This window comes from Polypterus senegalus, chromosome 4 (genome assembly GCF_016835505.1).
Source record: "Polypterus senegalus isolate Bchr_013 chromosome 4, ASM1683550v1, whole genome shotgun sequence".
Lineage (NCBI taxonomy): Eukaryota > Metazoa > Chordata > Cladistia > Polypteriformes > Polypteridae > Polypterus > Polypterus senegalus.
Genome location: NC_053157.1, coordinates 149795749 through 149815317, shown reverse-complemented (window position 1 = coordinate 149815317; position 19569 = coordinate 149795749). Strand labels below are relative to the sequence as shown.

At 36.7% G+C, this 19569-nt stretch overlaps 1 protein-coding gene across 2 annotated transcripts in view; it reads left to right on the top strand.

Annotated features, from left to right (window-relative positions):
* Positions 1-229: 229 nt before the first annotated feature.
* Positions 230-19569, top strand: part of LOC120527722 (serine/threonine-protein kinase 32B-like) — a 307820-nt gene continuing 288480 nt past the window's right edge. For both annotated transcript variants that reach the window (XM_039751472.1, XM_039751473.1), the window contains exon 1: positions 230-730. In XM_039751472.1, the coding sequence (XP_039607406.1) occupies positions 620-730 (111 nt within the window). In that variant the 5' untranslated portion in view covers positions 230-619. The remainder of the gene's footprint in view (positions 731-19569) is intronic.

Below are 19569 nucleotides of genomic sequence, written 5' to 3'. Positions count from 1 at the left end.
ACAGCCTTAATGTGCATCCGTTTTAAAACAAGAATTTTTAATATCTTTATTCTGTTAGTCTGATGTGTTTATAATGTATCAGTACTTAAGCAGGGTAACCCTTTCATTTGCCAATAACCGACTGTCCAGCACCAACATTATAAAGGGTTAACAAGCCGCTTGCTTTACGCTGTACCACCTGCCAGCAGGCAGTCGAGAATTTCCTTCATTGCCGCGTCACAAAGTGTTTGAGAAATAAGTCTACCAGTAGATTCATTGAGATGCAATCAACGGAAATTCTACCCCTACATCTTGTTTCTCGTAGTCATTTTTAGAAAATGACTCTCAATTAAACCAATAGAAGGAGATAAACGGCTGAAAAGACGGCACGATGTATTGTCAGTTCTAAAGATAATTTCAGAAGGGCGTCGTGGATTTCCGAATGTCCCCCGTTGCAGAGACTCTCAATTCGCTTCTGGCATAGGACTCTCGCTTAGGATCTTTTGAAGCACAACGGCACCTCACGTACTGTGGCAGTTATGTGGAAAAAGCAGAGGGAGGCGGGACGTTAACATGGCTATATAATTCATTTCTTTTTAAAGTACTTTTCGTGTTTATATTTTATTTCGCTCTTCGTGGGATGCCAGTCTCTCCAATTAACATCGATTTTCTCTGGGGCTGTGGAAAAGGCTCCGGACTATGGGCTCCAATCACTCCCACAAAACTCCAGTGTTTGATGAAAACGAAGACGGTAAGGAGCTGTCCAGCGTGCTGTTATTTGTGTGCGGTCTTGTTACTGTTCAGAAGAGCTTCCGAAATGTTCACGCCTGTGTTATGTAGTGCTTTCCGCGCGCGGTATGTTCTTTTAAAAAGTTTCCGTTAAATCCGTGGTGGCGTGACAGATCGTTTAAAACGCAGCAGTTAAATGAAATAAGAAACAGTAATACGTTTAACGTAGGCTAGAAGAAAAAAGTAACACTCCATTCTTAGGCATTTCAAATTAGCAGTAAAATAGAAACACAATCTGGTATTTTAAATAGGATTTTCTATAAGGTCTAGTGCAGAGTGCCTATCCAGTATCTATCTATCTATCTATCTATCTATCTATCTATCTATCTATCTATCTATCTATCTATCTATCTATCTATCGGTGTGCCTGTCTTTTTGTCAAACTAAAGATAGTTTAGTGCCTAATTTTATGATCTGCTTTTATGATAAATGTAGATTTCAGATTTCGTTTCCATTGCCAATTGCCACCAATGCGTTTATATATATATATATATATATATATATATATATATATATATATATATATATATATATATATATATGTATGCGTTGCAGTTATGAAGAGTATTATCACAATATTTGACTTGTTTTACAAGTTTGTTTTTTCATGTGGTACAGTAGACAATACTTCTGAGTAATAATTCACCAATAGAGAAAGTTAGTATTAAATAAGGTAATAACCCTTCTTTAGTTCTTGCATCAGTAACATACTATCTAACTTTTTATAAATTATATACGTGACCAGATTTTGTAATTTTACACTTCTGCATTTTATCATGTAACAGGCTATGTTTAAAGGTGGTACAATATAAATATATTAAGCATCTTACATGTGTGTTATCCTAAATCCTATGTTTCCCAAAAGGTGTTTAATAATTTGCTGATTGTCAGAATTTATGTGGCAGTTATATAGTTAGAGTAATGAAAAGCATATCTCGGTAATTCATAATCTACCTTTCTGTATATGTTCAATTTATTTTTTATTTTCATGTTTGACATGAGTATATTTGTTCTTAGTGATGCCCTGTCTCTGAACAAGCCACCTCACCTGTCAGCTACTATGCCAGTTGTAAAACTAATGAAATGTACAGTTTTTTCTATGTACTGTCATTCATATGCTAATTGGACACAATCATTAAGTTTTAATGAAAGGCAACTGTAATCACCAACTAATAACAGTTAGAAAAAACATTTTGGAAGCTTTGAACATAATGTCCTGTGTAACAGAAACATAACATTTTATGATAAAATTCAAAATTATAACTTTATAACATTATATGGCATCACTGTATATTTCAATGCAATTCATTAAGAGTTTTGGATCCATTGTTGGTGTGATCACCACAATGCAGAGAGCTTATTTCTGGAATAAACTATTCAGTAAACTATCCATGCTGTATTAGAAAATGATCATCATGTTTTACACAATTAAAAACTCAAAGTTTAAAGTATTGAAGAGATGATAAACTAACAATTGAATAAATCTTACAATTATAGTTTCATGTAATGTCTTTCATACAAATATTATCAGGAAAATAAAGTTTAAAAAATAAATAAATAAACACATGTACTGATTAGTGCCATCATGCCTACTAATAACAGTGTTTTGCTCAGCGTTCATTTTTATGTACACTTCGTAAGTAGCAGCAGTTTGGTATAGCAGTTAAAAGTGCTTCCTGTCTGCATCAGGGGTTTTGACTTCTGTTCCAGTGAAGGTTCTTTGTTAAGCATTCAGGTTTTTTGGGGTGAAGACTGATTTTCCCCTACATCAAAAAGATGTCTATATTATGATAATGGGTGACTACTAATTGATGCCAGTATGTGTCAATGTATATATGTCAATTTCTGTATATATGTGTGTAAGGGACTGGTTTCTTGATCATAATATGTTCCTGTTTGTGATCTCACAGTAGATGAAAACTGAGTTGTGCAAACTGATGAATCAATTGATTGTCATTCATTCAACAAAACGCTCTACATGTTCATTTTTTTGGTAACTCTAACTTGACCAAGTGTGTTTACGTGTGCCTTGAGTGCGCACTGTGATGGACTTGTATCTCATTCACTGTTGACCCTATTTTGTGCATATCAAGATAGACTTTGGCTCCTTGGTGCATTTGAATGATATTTGAAAATGGATTGTGTGTTTATTTATTAGTAATGTAGAACTACAGAGTAAATATTTATCATTGTGCTTTGTATTCATTTATATCATGCAAAAAGGAACAAAAGGAGGATTTGGTTTTCCCTCTTGATGCTTGCATTTCTTTGTAAGAAATCAACACCATATGTCATTGTTTAATTGATATGAACACATGCCTCCTGAAGCATGCATTTTGTTTGAGTATAGTGAAGGATTTGATTTGTAAGTGATATTATGAAAAGTGTAAATGAAAATATTGCTTTATGAAAATGAGCATATTTAAGAAAAGAGAAAAACTGCTACCTTTACAGCTGGTGTTTTGACCTGTATCAGTATTTGATAGTATTAAATGTATGTACATAGAAGCTGGTTTCCTTGGTCACCAAGGATTTCACCAAAATATCATATTTAAGGGCTACTCCAGCATCAACTTACTACATTTAAGAATATCTGAAGCCCCAGGACACTTGAATATGCCATTAGTAACTACAGTATATCCTGTACATCTCAGGTGTGTGTTTGAAGTGATGTGGTATCTGCAAAGCTGAAAAACTGGTAGGAAGTTCTGTCTGCATCACAGACCTATTATGTGCTGAAATAGTCCAACTGTGACCTGTTCAGAATTCTTAAGTCTGGATATGCAGCTCTCAGGGAGAGGTTTGTTGGCTTCTTTTTATAGAACTATATCCTTGCCTATGTCCTTGAGATTACATCTTTGTCTGTTTTTCAGATTCACATTAAACACTGACTTTTTCATTGTGACTTCCATTAACCCCAGTTTTCTCAACCTGGTCTTATGATATTTTCTTTGTAGCAAACACAATTTAGTTTCAGCAGTCATCTTTACTGCTATTTCATGCTTTATCTGTTTACACTTTAAAACCGTTTTATTATTTTTGGAGACTTGTGCAGAATAACTGACATTGAAATTTTTAAATAAAATCTCAGTAGAGTGCATAAGTGTTATGCTAATGAGTTCTTCTTATTGGCATATATTCATTTATGTGTAGAGTGTTGAGGGAAAATGTAAGATATGGTCTACTCCTTCTTTGTAGTTTTCTGTTTAACAACAAAAAATGAAATAAGTATAAATTCTATTTTGTGTATATTTTCCAAACTAATAGCTTTTAGGCGTGTGAAACTTCTGTTTTTCATTTAGCTCTTAAATTACCCACAATCAAATAATGTACAACAGCAGTTAATGTAATAATCATCATTCTAAATTATTCACTAGAACAGTGAAGAGCACCAGTGTTGCTTACATGCAATTCAAGCATAAAGATCTAATATGTGTTTTATTAGGGATTCAGTAAGAACATGCCACTATGAGTTAATCACTTTTGCTGTAGTCTAATTAGTAATTAGACATGCCTTCTCTAAAGCCCTCAGAAGTACTTCACCTGTTTACTTCATATCCTCTGCTTTAGTCGCATCATGGCTCTGCTGGCCTGAATTGATCAAATGTATTTTTAGTTGTAACTCAGACTACACTGTGTCACCAAGGAACTATCAAGTGACGCACCACAGTAATTGCAGTCGACTTAGTTCATGTCTCAGAATCTCAGGCCATGTTTATAATTTACTGAGCCCACACATAAAGAAAGCAGTGCTCTTGTGATATGGAGATAAAAAGGTGAATGCGACTATATAATTAAAATAGTGATTCATTATTTGCTTCTTCCAGCAAGCATTTCCACTGGGGTAAATAATAGGGAAATGGGAAACAATAAAACAGTTTCTAAGAATTTTCTAGAACGTACTGCTTCAATAACTGAAGAAGATAATTGGATGGTGATTTATTTAAGAACTGTTTTGTCTTTGTGTTTAGGGTGAATTTGTATTGTTGATGTGTAAAATTCATGTGGATCATTTGTTGCTAGAACAATAAAACATAATAACTACCTGAATAAGAGAGGTAAATACAATGTTGCATAATTAGAACCTTTACACACCTAGAGTATAACCCACGTTAATATGCAAAAGGGCATCTTAAGGAAGTTGAGGTTCCTACAGCTCAGATCCTTATGTAAAAATTATGAAAACTGTGATTATTTTGAATATCTTCTTATAAAAGCTAAGAGAACACTGGCCAAAGGTTCAGTAATTGTCACTGCAAAATGCATTCTTCCTTCATTCATTATTTAAAACAAGAAAACTATTACAATTGTTTTCTTTGACTTACTTAACATAAATAAATTTTGTTTTGTGCAAACTCCACATACATCCAAAACAATGATATATACACTCACCTAAAGGATTATTAGGAACACCTGTTCAATTTCTCATTAATGCAATTATCTAATCAACCAATCACATGGCAGTTGCTTCAATGCATTTAGGGGTGTGGTCCTGGTCAAGACAATCTCCTGAACTCCAAACTGAATGTCAGAATGGGAAAGAAAGGTGATTTAAGCAATTTTGAGCGTGGCATGGTTGTTGGTGCCAGACGGGCCGGTCTGAGTATTTCACAATCTGCTCAGTTACTGGGATTTTCACGCACAACCATTTCTAGGGTTTACAAAGAATGGTGTGAAAAGGGAAAAACATCCAGTATGCGGCAGTCCTGTGGGCGAAAACGCCTTGTTAATGCTAGAGGTTAGAGGAGAATGGGCTGACTGATTCAAGCTGATAGAAGAGCAACTTTGACTGAACTAACCACTCGCTACAACCAAGGTATGCAGCAAAGCATTTGTGAAGCCACAACACGCACAACCTTGAGGCGGATGGGCTACAACAGCAGAAGACCCCACCGGGTACCACTCATCTCCACTACAAATAGGAAAAAGAGGCTACAATTTGCACAAGCTCACCAAAATTGGACAGTTGAAGACTGGAAAAATGTTGCCTGGTCTGATGAGTCTCGAATTCTGTTGAGACATTCAAATCATAGAGTCAGAAATTGGCGTAAACAGAATGAGAACATGGATCCATCATGCCTTGTTACCACTGTGCAGGCTGGTGGTGGTGGTGTAATGGTGTGGGGAATGTTTTCTTGGCACACTTTAGGCCCCTTAGTGCCAACTGGGCATCGTTTAAATGCCACGGGCTACCTGAGCATTGTTTCTGACCATGTCCATCCCTTCACGACCACCATGTACACATCCTCTGATGGCTACTTCCAGCAGGATAATACACCATGTCACAAAGCTCGAATCATTTCAAATTGGTTTCTTGAACATGACAATGAGTTCACTGTACTAAAATGGCCCCCACAGTCACCAGATCTCAACCCAATAGATCATCTTTGGGATGTGGTGGAACGGAGCTTCGTGCCCTGGATGTGCATCCCACAAATCTCCATCAACTGCAAGATGCTATCCTATCAATATGGGCCAACATTTCTAAAGAATGCTTTCAGCACCTTGTTGAATCAATGCTACGTAGAATTAAGGCAGTTCTGAAGGCAAAAGGGGGTCAAACACCGTATTAGTATGGTGTTCCTAATAATCCTTTAGGTGAGTGTATATATATATATATATATATATTTTTTTTGTGCATCGGTTGGTTACTGTTGCTCAATGAATCCAACATCTTTGGTTCAATTCCAACATCTGTGTATCCATGTGGAGTTTGTCTGTTCTTTCTGTGTTTGTGTGGTTTTTTTTATGGATACACCAGTTCCCCTAAAGCATCTCCAAAAATATGAAGGTCAGAATGTTGTGTAATTGGCCCCAATGTGACTGCGAGTGTGGGAGAATGTGTCAGAGGGCTCTACAGTGAATTGTTTTCCCTTCCAGGGATGTTTTCTGCTTTGTGCCACCATGCTGTTAGGATTGTTTTTTGGCTGTCCCCAATACTGAATCAGATTAAGCAGGCTTGGGAATGCATATCCACATGTGTTTAAAGAAAAGGTCTTCTTCTTCTTAGTATGTTCAACCTGAAGCTTAAGAACCTGAAGACATTTTCTCAGTATCCAAAATAAATGTAACATGCTGTCTGGGCTGGAGAAAAGACATTTTTTATGTTATATCATCTCTTAAATTTCTTCAGAAAATATATTGCAAATAAAATATTTTAAACTAGTAGAATAGCTACTGTAGATTCATAATAATGGAGTACACAAAATACAATAATTATTGATGAAGAGTTTTGCTTTTTTAAGCAAAAAATGAAACCCAAATCAATATTATTTAAAGAGAACATGTTATGAAAATATTATAATGGTAGAATATCTAATCATTTTCCTGAATGCAAATCTACCTTGTGCGTATATCTTACTGTTTCATTTTATTCTCTTACAGAGGTGTCTAATGTGGGACATCTTTGAATTCTAGACTGAGAAAAGAAAGAATTGTTATTTCTTATTGTACATGCTAGAAATGCCTCAATGCATTTTAACCAGCCCTGTTTTTTGACACACACATAACTTTGATCAAGTCAATCTCCCTTAACCTTTACTCTTAATCTGTGCAAGTGGTAGGCTATCTCTCTATTATAAAAAATAACCTTGGGGAGGCAGACTAGAGAGACGAGACATGATCTTCTCAGAAGACAATTTGAAGTCCCGCGAGAAACACTTTAACTTGCTCTCAGCTCTTAAAACAATGACAAGCAAAACACACAGCTTGCAGCAGATAATCCGACCACTTCTCCTTGCATGCGTTCAGCCACCATAACCCCCTTCACAACGCGAGCAGCAGAGACACGAAGTGGCAAAAAGGACAGCGGCTGTACAGGCTTTAAAATGATCGATGGGCAGCGCAACAACAACTGCCTCCCCTTCACAATGCGAGCAGCGTTATACGTCCTGCGAGAAAGATTTAACCACGCCAGGGGCCGGAAATAAAGGACAAGTACTGTTTTTTAAAACATCACACGAGACAAGGCAGTGAGCCATCATTTCAAACAAGTCCACAGACATCAAACCTAGCAGTTGTTGGATTGCTTTTGGAAGACACGATTCATGTGCTCCCAGCTCTTAAAACAACGACATGTGACAAGCAGAACAGGCAGCTCGCCAGCAGCAGAAAGATAGCAGATGGTCTGAGGGCATCTCCTTAGCGTGCGTTCGGCCCCACCCCCCTTCACAACACAAGCAGCATTATATGTCCTGCGAGAAAGAGATGTAACCACGCTCAGGGCCGGAAATAAAGGACAAGTATTGTTTTTACAAAAGTTTTTAAAGTAAAAGTGAAAATAATGCATATGTAACAATTCCCATGAAAATAACAATCTCTTTAAATTGTATATCCGGTAAACCAAACACGCGGGTGGGTGAGAGAAGTGAGCAGGGGGCGGAGTCCCCTAGTTAAAATATAAAGTAAAGATGGTAGGGCTGCCTTTTTAGCCATACTGTTGTTACCTTCTGTATTAGCCATTGGATACCTAATGGCTAATTTAATATGTGCTTGTATAGCTGACCTGAAAGTATCATTTTCAAGACAGAAACATACACATAAAAAAGAGATGAAAGATTTAACATTTTTTTTAAATTTCCAAAGCAGTACTAGTTTAAACTGACACATTGCTGCTTATCCTGTTCACAACTTAGAAATTTAACCACAAAACAAATCTTTTCATATTTATAATAATAATAATACTCTTGGGAATATTGTATAAGGATACACTTTCAGTGTTTTTCCACCATGGCATAAGTAAAACAATTATTACAGCCTGAAATGTACCTAGCTGTGACATCCAAAGTAAATAACCTTCACTCATTAATCCATAGTTGATTTTATAAGTTAGGAACTTCACTTTTGCATTAATGTTTTAAGAAACTTTTAAAAAATTACATTGACAATAGAGACTCTTCACGCATCTCTCTACTTTTGAATAATTGCAAAAATACTGATAAATATCATAATAAATATTTAGTTACAAAATACCAGAGGCCACATATCTAAAACCTTGGATAGATTCTATAGTAAAATTTTGTTTATGCTTAAAAGGTAAAAACAGCATAAGCACAACACAAAAATAAGATTTATAAATTTTTACATATGCCGCATGCATTTAAAAGTTCTTTATAAACCTCAGATCAACTTAAAACTATGCACTCATGCACAACCTTTTAGCCACTCCCCGTCACCTCCCACTAGTAACCATATATGGCTTGAAAATGCCTTTTTTGAATATTTATGATCTAATCTTCATATACATTTGGCTATACAACAAACCACAGAATGCAGAAATTGAAACATAAGTGAATGTGAGCTTTTGGAATTTCTGACTAAAGTGGAGAATTGCCAAAAAAAAGTTCTCTTGGCTGGTGTATCTACGGGAATCACACATTAAAAAAAAATAAACAAGAATGGGGGCAAGTGACAGCAGCTGAGTGGAAAGTGCAATAGCAATGTGCTATCATGCAGTGCCCAGACCGCCACCAGTGCAAATTGTGAATGTATGTGGAGGACTACGAAGTATTAGGAACATTCGTATTGAACTTGCAAAGAAATAAAACCATTTTGCTAAGTAAAGTTGCAATGCTAATTTTTTTACATTTAACATACAAGATCCAAACATTTTTTAATTGGGGACCCCTGCTATACAGTATAAGTAATTATTATGAAACACATGCATTATTACCAGCACTGAAGATGGCTAAATTGATAGAACATGTTATTTAACTCTAATATTATCAGTTCAAGAACATCAGAATGTGACCGATATGTCATTGAAATGTGCATTTTAGAACTAATGGCAGATTATTACGGTCAAAAAAATCTCCTCATTTGCCTAATACTTGTAGCTATATTTCTCATTCCTCTACTTCTTTAATATATTCAGGTTAATATGCTTTAATTATTTCATAACTTCATTTGCAGTCTTTTTATATGTTGTCTGCTAGGAAAAGATCTGCTTTTTTTTTTTTTTAAGAGAAGCTTCAGAATGCATGCACCCTGTGCTGGTTGAGATTGGCTACAGTAGACCCCCGTGACCCTCTGTTAGGATATAGTGGGTTGGACAACGACTGACTGGCTGACTGACTTCAGAATGCAGTGTGACATAGTGTCTGTGAGGATATGATAGAATAGAAAAGAAAAAAAAATGAAAAGGTGTATAGTTATTCTGAGTATTCCTGAAACATATACTGAGTTAAATGATCTATAATGACACCACAGAGCAGGATATAAATGTCAGGAAGTGATCTGAAGTAATCTCTAAGGACTGAGTGTAGGGTACCTGATCAGTATGAGAGGAACCATAGTAAAAATTTGTCAGGTTCCTTATATTACTGCTGTGCTTTTAACTGAATGTTATACTGAGCAGTAAAGAGACTTCTTGGGAACTCTCTGCATCTAGAATTACACCAAAGAGGCCAAAGGTTAAGCCAAGATTAAATTTGTGACAAGGGTAAATAAAAGAGTAGATATGTGCAAATAAGCAATAAAACAACAATTCTATGCACTCTCAGGATCTATCTCTACATTTGTATTTTAGATGAGGTAGATCACCCACCTATTCACCAAAGTAACAGAGAATGCTCCTTTTTTCAACTCTCATCTCTCTTGCGACATTGCACATGCTTTTTTCATTGCAGCTGAGCCTTTGCAACAACTTGCCACTCTACTCTAGACTCACAAGACCCCTTGCTTAAAGCAGTTTTTGGGGTCACTTCCAGCCAGGCTTGTAATTACTTCTGGGATCTTATATATTCTCAATGTATTTTAAAGTATTTGGCAAGTAACCTGCCATCCATTGCCTTTACAGTTGGTAGCTACATTCTCTTCTGATAAATTTTTGCTCTATAGAGTGTCACAGATTGCTGGGATCCTTACCCGGCTGGGATGCCTGGAAGGACCGGAAGGTGGCACGTATATCTTCCGGGCCACGAGGTGGCTACCACCCTGGATTAGGAGAGGACCACGGGAGAAGAGGAAAAAGATTTTAACTCGTTGGGACCCGTGGCCACCACCAGGGGGCGCCTTAAGCCTCATAGAACCTGGAAAGAGTTACTTCCGCCACACTTGGCAAGATGGCGGAAGAGACTGCCAAGGACGCCTGGAGTGCTTCCGGGGCAATGGGCAGCACTTCCGCCACACCAGGAACTGCTGCTGGAAGGACGTCATCAGCCACCTGGAACACATCCGGGCTGTAATAAAAGGGGCCGCCTTCCTACAATCGAGGAGCTTGAGTCGGGAGTGGGAGCAGGACAAAGCCCCCGGGAGGAGAGGAAAGGCAGCCATGGACTGAGAGAGAAGTCTAAATAGAGGTGATTGGTGCTGGCAGCATTGTGTACTGTGTTTGGGACTGTGTTTTGTGGATTAATAAACGTGTGACTTTTATAAAGTTGTGGTTTCCGACTGGTGGTGTCTGGACAAGTCTCAAAAGAGCTAACAACATTTTTAACACAATTTTCTCATCCGCAATTCGGTCAGTGAACACTGGTCAATATTCTCCACTGTGAGAAACCAGATTTTTTTGCAATTTAAGTTTAATTTTAAAAATTGTTTGTTATATTACAATAGTTGCACACTGCCTTGTTGTGTGAAGTTTTTTGCTTGAGTACTACCATTTTGTACCACACATACAGTCATATCAAAACGTAAATACACCCCATGCAAACTGCTGACTTTTTCAACATATTTGAACAGGCAAACATTAGATTATCGTGCAAACACTGCCTAGAGATTGTTTTTAGGGTCACTTCCAGCCAGGCTTGTAATTACTTCTGGGATCTTATATATTCTCAATGTATTTTAAAGTGATTGTCAAGTAATCAGCCATCCATTGCCTTTACAGTCAGTAGCTACACTTTCTTCTGATAAATCTTTGCTCTATAGAGCTAACTGCATTTTTAACCCAATTTTCTCATCTGCGATTCAGTCAGTGAATACTGGCCAATATTCCCCACTGTCAGAAACCTGATTTTTTGCAATTTAAATTAAATTTTTTACATTTTTTGTTATGTTACAACAGTTGCACACTGCCTTGTTGTGTGAAGTTTCTTGCTTGAGCACTACCATTTTGTAGCACACATACAGTCATGTCAAAACATAAATACACAACATGGAAACTTGACTTTTTCAACATATTTGAACATGCAAGCATTAAATTATCATGCAAACAGTGCCTATAGATAAAGGTGATATACTGGAACAAATTACACATAAAATTGACATGGTGTATTCATCCTCATAATTAACAAAAATGCAGATTGTCACATGGAAAAAGTAAGTACACTCCTACATTTATCAGCACCTCAAATCAATTAAATCACAAACAGGTGTTCCAGGTTAGAAGTGGCAGTGATTAGAACCACCTTAGGGAGTATGCAGGTGATACTTGTCCTATTTAAACCAGCGATATCTAGGGTTTTGTGGTCTCTTTGCTATTGAAAAGTGCGGTGTCATCATGTCAAGATCAAATGAGCTTTCTAAGTTACTCAGAATGAAGTTGTGGACACCTATGAGTTAAACAAGGGATATGAAAAAATTGCCAAATTATTTGAAGTTAATCATTCCACTATAAGGGAAAACATCTGCAGGTATCATAGATTTCAAATGACTGCTAATTGGCTAGGACTTGCCAGCTCAGCAAATTCAACCAAAGAGCTGACCGTTTGATACTAAAAGAAGTCTTTAAAAATCCCAAAATTTCATTGCGGGATCTGCTGGTAACTGATGCAACAGTTGGTGTCAAAGTGTATATATCTACAATCAGAAAGAGAGCTCAAATTTGACCTGCATGCAAGATGTGCCAGGTAAACACTTTTGTTGTCTATAAAGAACATTAGAGCAAGACTACAGTTTATCATTGAACACACAGGCAAAAACCAGGTCTTCTGGAACAATGTGATCTGGACAGATGAATCAAAGAAAAAATCGGGAATGGTCTCCCCTAGACTTTCTCGTATACGCAGATATGGGGATGTTTATTTGAGGAGTAAACCGCAAGACAATGATTATATTTTTATATTATGTACATTATGTACAAGAACCATTAACAACAAATCAAATCAAATTAATAATATGTTGAACAATTATTATGAAAGTAAAGTTAAATAAATCGGACTCTGCAGCTGTATGAATAAAAGGTAAAGTACCACTTCCAGTTAACGAAAATAACTCAAAAGTTGATAGAAATCTACATTTTGTACCTAATACTTGTATGCAAAATTTAGTTGACCTAAGTGAAAGCATACTAAAGTTATCGTGTTTAAATACACACACACGCACACACACAGACAGACACATAATCATAATTCCAGAAATGGTATTTTCAGACTCAGGGAGGTCTAAAATGTCGAGATTCATCAAAATCTCGAAATGGAATTTTTGGACGATTACAATACTTTCCCTATACTTTGTATACAAGAAAGTAAAAAGAAAAAGTTGTTTAGCCACAGTAACTGTAAACATGTTTGTGCAGACAAAAGACAGCATTTCAGGAGAAGAACATCATACCAGCTGTGAACCATGGGGGTGGAAATGTTATGGTTTTGAGGGTTGCTTTTCTGTTTCAGAACCTCGGTAGCTTGCAGTCATTTATCATTGTTAAGTATGAATTCTATATTATATCAGAGTGTGCTTAAATAGAAGGTGAGGCCATCTGTCCACAATTTGAAGCTGAACTGGAAAATTATTTTCAGAACAATAATGATCTGAAACAAACTAGTAAATACACCAAGGAACAGCTCCAAAGGACAAATTCATACAATACATCTTTTTTTATATATAGTTCTCTCCACTGAGTGCAAGTGCAGAGCACTGTGAAATATTCTCAGTTAAAATACAGGTATAGACTACATTAATTACTAAATACAAAACTGGTACACATATAAATGCAGATTTGTTAAAATACAATGAACAATGTACAGGGTGAGCCAAAAAGAAGTACTATATTTCAAATGTTTGTTCTACAAGAACACTACAAGATAAAACAATTTCACACAATAAAAGGTATACAAAATAGATTTTTTTCACTGTGTTTTAAAAATTCAGTCTTCAAGGTGTTGGCTATCATTAGCGATTCACTCTTCGAGGCGATTTCTGAAAGCTCACATGACTTGTTTGGCCATTTCAAGTAGAATAGTTGCGCTTTCGTGGTGAATCTTCGACTTGAGAAAACCCTTCAAGAAGAAATTCCCCAGAAACATCTCCCGCAAAATCTGTATGAGCTGTTGCTCCATTCTGTTGAAACTAGGCCTCCACCATATCCATTTCTTCCAGTTAGGGCCACAAAAAGTTCTCTAGCATTTCAATATAACATTCTGAAGTGAAGATGACCATTGCTCCCACCCTCCTCAAAAAAGTAAGGGCCTACAATGCCAAATTCTGCAATGGTGCACCAAACTGTAACACGCTCACTGTGCAGGGGTCTCTCATGAAGTTCATGAGGGTTGGTTTCAGCCCAATAGTGAATGTTTTGCTTATTTACGCAACCATTCAACAACAACAACATTTATTTATATAGCACATTTTCATGCAAATAATGTAGCTCAAAGTGCTTTACATGATGAAGAAAGAGAAAAAAGACAAAGTAAGAATTAAAATAAGACAAAACTCATTAACATAGAATAAAAGTAAGGTCCGATGGCCAGGGAGGACCGGAAAAAAAAACTCCAGACGGCTGGAGAAAAAATTAAATCTGCACGGGTTCCAGGCCATGAGACCACCCAGCCCCCTCTGGGCATTCTACCTAACATAAATGATCCGTCCTCATTGTATTCAGTGTTCTCATGGAAGGACTTGATGATGATGGTCATGTGGAATTCTGGCGACTTCTGGCCTTTAATTCATCAATGTAGGAACATCAGGGTGCTTTGATTAGGTGGTGGTGGCGCAGGTCGCCACCACAGAAAACTGGGACGAGAACAGAAGAAAGAGTAGGGGTTAGTATGGATTTTGGAGCCACCATGAATAGTAATGATAATCAATTGAATATGCAGAGCATCAGGATTAAACTTAAATGAAGTTCAAATGAAACTCTGCTTCGTCCCTGCACATGACAATGGCATTTGAATGGTTTGCAGAACCTTCACGCATAACTCTCTTTGGCTCTCCCAGTCTATCTCAGTGAGTTCCTGCACTACCATCATTTTGTATTAAAAATCCTCCTCAAAGACGTGTTGGAAATGCCTAAGGCGGAAGCATGTTTGTGCACAGAACGTCTAGGAGACTGTAAAATTGATGCCCTTACAGCTTGGATGTTTTCAGGCGTTCATACAGTCCAAGGACAGCCTGGAGATTTTCTCTTCAATGTTTTACCCATCTATCTAAATTTAGCCACCCACTGAAGAACTGTTTTCCGATTTGGGACGTCACTTTTAGGAGGAATGCTGAAGTGCGTTCGAAAGGCGCGTTGCGTAGTGATGATGGATTTGTTGTTTTTGAAAAATCCTTCTACAGTGAAAGCACAGTGCGCACTGGAACAATGTATGTTGCTGACTGAATACTACAAGGGATCACCTTTTAAAGGACCCCAACCCCAACCTGCTTGGCTGTCCCTGTCTCATGCAATGACTTTGAGAAATGTGGTACTCACCGTATAGAAAATTAAATGGAGGGTTATGGATCGGCCTGCTCAAAGCCCTGATTTGAATCCCATTGAAATGTTGTGGAGAGATTTGAAATGTTCAGTACATGCAAGGAAATACATAAATATCTTAGAACTGAAGACATTTTGCATGGAGGAATAGTCAAAAACTTCACAGAGTCAATGAAAGCGACTGATGATAGCCATTTATCTAAAATGCCTACAAGAAATAATTTCTGGTAACAGCTTTAGTACCAGCTTTTGAGGCCAAGGATAGACTTACTTTTTCCCCAGTAGACCATTACATCATTTAATAATTTTGCTTAATAAGTGATTGAAAATGAAATATGTCCTTGAGTTTTTTTATTCAAGTACAGTATATCACCTGTATCTGTACTGTTTCCCTGTTCAAATATATTGAAAAGGTCAATAGTTTCCCTGGGGTGTATTTATTTTTCCACATGACTGTACATTGGTGCTGCCATGTTTTTTTTTTATAAAAATGATGCCTGTCACCTAATAAATGATTCTGTCCCTGTAAAATATGGCATCACACATTATCAGGTGTTCTAGTTTAGGGATTCCTAAAGTTATCAAATACCTACACATTTCTTAGATTAACAAAACCTAAAGACTTAAAACATGGAGCTAGAACTTCAGCTTGCGTTTTTTAGTTTTGTTTCGTTGTGTCTTAGGATTTGACAATCATATTAAAAATGTTCTCGTAGTGATCTGACCTTTAGCTAGGCCCCAGATCACATTTTTTTCTTAACTCCTTTCCGGTTCTGTCATTCCCTAATTTTGTTACCTTTACCTCCTGCTCTGAGGCACATTATACTAAACAACCCATGTGCAAGAGGAAATTGTCTCTGTGGCTTGTACTGATTTGTAAATACATGAGGGTCTTGGCTCACAGCATACTGTAGAGCGTCACTTATATTGTTTTAGTATTATATGTAGTCAGAGCCTATAGCAAGTTTGTTGCAGTAAGATAATTTGATTTTATAAACTCACATATATTTAGCATATAACAGCATGAGGTTGTCAGTTTCTTTACTGTTATCATCATGCTCTAATTTAAGCAGCTAATTTGAGTCATTACTGAATCGCAGCTAAAACACCTTTATTAAAGATGAATGAATTTAAATGGTAAATACAGGTGGGCACAGTTAAGAGTCCACTAATTGACACATTCAAAGAATATTTGTCCACTCCTTGCAGTATGTAAGTTGTAAACATGATTACTTCATATAACAGCCAATCACTTCAGAACATGATTTGCTTTACCCTCTGAAAGCATATATTGCTCTTTCCTGGGCATGACACGTCCAGGTAAGGAGATATTGTGTTGTTTTGCACTTGACCATTTTCAAGTGCTTTATTCTCCTATTACATGTGGAATATGTATCATATTTAAATATATTTATTTACCCTGCATTGACTTTTAAGCCAACAGAAAGCAGAAGTGCTAAATCTAAAGAAGCCGTATACTTTACTTACTGGCAGCCTGCAGAAAACCAAAGCTCAAAGACTGGAGCAGTTTCCTTAAGGAGGGGCTACCATAACAAATCAAAGGTCCCTTGAGAATTATTTGAGGAGTGGTGAGATTCATAGCTAAAGGACCACAGGGATTTAGTGCTTGAGGATTAGTGGAAATTAATTCTTTGGAAGTTGCAAGATCTCCTGTTTGCTTCATCATGTGCTGTGTTTTTACAAATTGAGTTTCCTTTATAAGTGGGTCTTGCAAAACCAGAAGTGTTGGAGTTAAACCTTAAAATCACATTTAAAAAATGAAACCCACAAAATGAATATTTTTAAACAGTGAAATATTTAATAGGTTTAAATTTCAGTACCATGAAAATGTATTTGTTCATCAAAATATATTTGTTGCCATAGTTCATCGATTAATTAATGGATAGACATTGATGCTTTCCATTTTATGTTTTCTATCATGTTCTCTGTGTTTTAATAAATCTGCTTTTATATGTATAACAGTTCTTTATTTAGTAATCATTATAATCTATACATGTATTTTAACTGAGAATTTTTCACAGCTCTCTGTGCCTGCTCTCAGTGAAGACTGCTATGCAAAAAACGTATAGTGTTGTGTTTTATTTGCCCCTTTCCTCTATTTTCTCTATTTTTGCTTATTTATAATATTTAATTGTTACTTATCTACAAATATATTATGATAAAAAAGACACCCTGAGTAAATACAACACATAGTCTTTAAATGTTCATTTGATTTATTAAAGGAAAGAAGTTTATCAACACCTACATCACCCTTGTGAAAAAATAATTGCCCACTAAACTTAATACTTATCATATATATTCACATATAAGTCGGGTCTTGAAACCCAAAAGATCAATCATAAAATCAGACCCTGACTTATATGCCCGTTCAAAAATGCGACACTTAAACTTTTATTTTTTGAAATCTTCTTGCCTCCTCCAATCTCGTATCAGTTGCATTGAATTTTGTTACAGCAGTGCAGTTACTTATTTCTTTCGCTGCTTCAACAACGTTTAATTTAAAACCAGCTTCATATTTTCTTCTGCTCCAAACGCTCCATCATAGATAAGGGATGCTCTTACAATAAAGGAGTATGAGGTTGTGATATACAAAAAACACAAATCAGTGCAAACGTTTCTTCATAATAGTTTGAGTATTACTGTGTGGTCACGTAGGCACAATAGAGTGAGAGAGAGAGAGAGGTTAGGAGCACACGCTGATACAGTGCATTGCTGCACCCACATATAAAAAAGGCAGTGTGCTCCGTGATTACTCTCTTAGGTGGGCGTTAGCATATCATCTCTATTGACCAATAGCGTTAGTTTTCCGCATTCGACTTATCAAACCGACATTATAAAATACCAGAAATTATACTGTAAAATCAAGTCTCGACTTATCCGCGGGAGAACTTATCCATGAGTATACTGTATATGGTAGTTGTAGCAACTATAATCAAACACTTCCGATAAAAGGAGATCAGTCTTTGGCATCGCTGTGGAGACATTTTGGCCCACTCTTCTCTGCAGAATTCTTTTTTTTTTTTTTTGCTACAATTGAGGGTGTTCAGCTGTTAACTGCACATTTAATTTTCTGTCACAACATCTGAATGGGGATCAAATCAGGACACTCCAAAACCTTAATTTTGTTTTTTGAAAGTTATTCAGCAGTGGACTTGCTCTTGTTCTTCGGATTGTTGCTCTACAAAGTAACTCAATTTTGCTTGATCTTCAGACCACAGACTGATGACCGGACATTCTTCATCAGTACTTTCTAGTAGAGAGCTCAATTCATGCTTCCCTGAATTATGGCAAGTCATCCAGGCCCTAAAGTAACAAATCATCCCCACATCATCACACTACCACCACCATGCTTGAATATGGTCACGATGTTTTTATTGTGGGAGGCTTTACACCAGATGTTATGGGACCTGTCTTCCACAAACTTTTACTTTTGATTCACCTGTCCACAGAACATTTTGGGAGTAATCAGGATGTTTTTGGCAAATGTTAGATGAGCCTTTATGTTCCTCTTGTTTAGCAGTGGTTTTCACCTTGCAACTTTCCCATTGATACCATTTTTGCCCAGTATCTTTATAATGGTGGAGTAAGGAGTGCTGACATTAACTGAACTGAGAGAGTCTTACAGTTGCTTAGATGTTTATCTGGGTTCTGCAATGACTTCCAAGATGAGTTTTCTCTGCACTCTTGGAGTGATATTACTAGGCTTCCCACTCCTGGGCAGATTTACCACTGTGTACATGTTTTCACCATTTGGAGACAATGGCTTTCAGGGTGGTTCCCTGGAGTCCCAGGGATTTAGAGATTGTTTTGTTTCCTTTTCTAAATGATACATTTCAGTAACCTTCTTTCTAAGGTCTACTGGAATTTCTTTTGATCGAGGCATTATATGCTGGCAGTTTTGATCATTTAGTCAATTCCACATTGTTGAAAAAGTTCCATTTAAGTGATGTTTAGATTAACTGGGGTTGGTAGCAATCAAGCCTGAATGTGTCTAGTCTAATTTAACCTGTTGTCATTTTGAAATTTGGTTCATTGCTTGATTGAGTGACTAAGGGGGCTATTATCTTTTCACATGCTTCATACTGGTGTTGGCAAACTTTTTGACTTCAATAACTGAAATCATCATTTAAAAACTGTGTTTTGTGTTTACTCAGGTTTTCATTTGTATCATACTAAATCTGTATTGAAAATAAGCAAAGATGGAG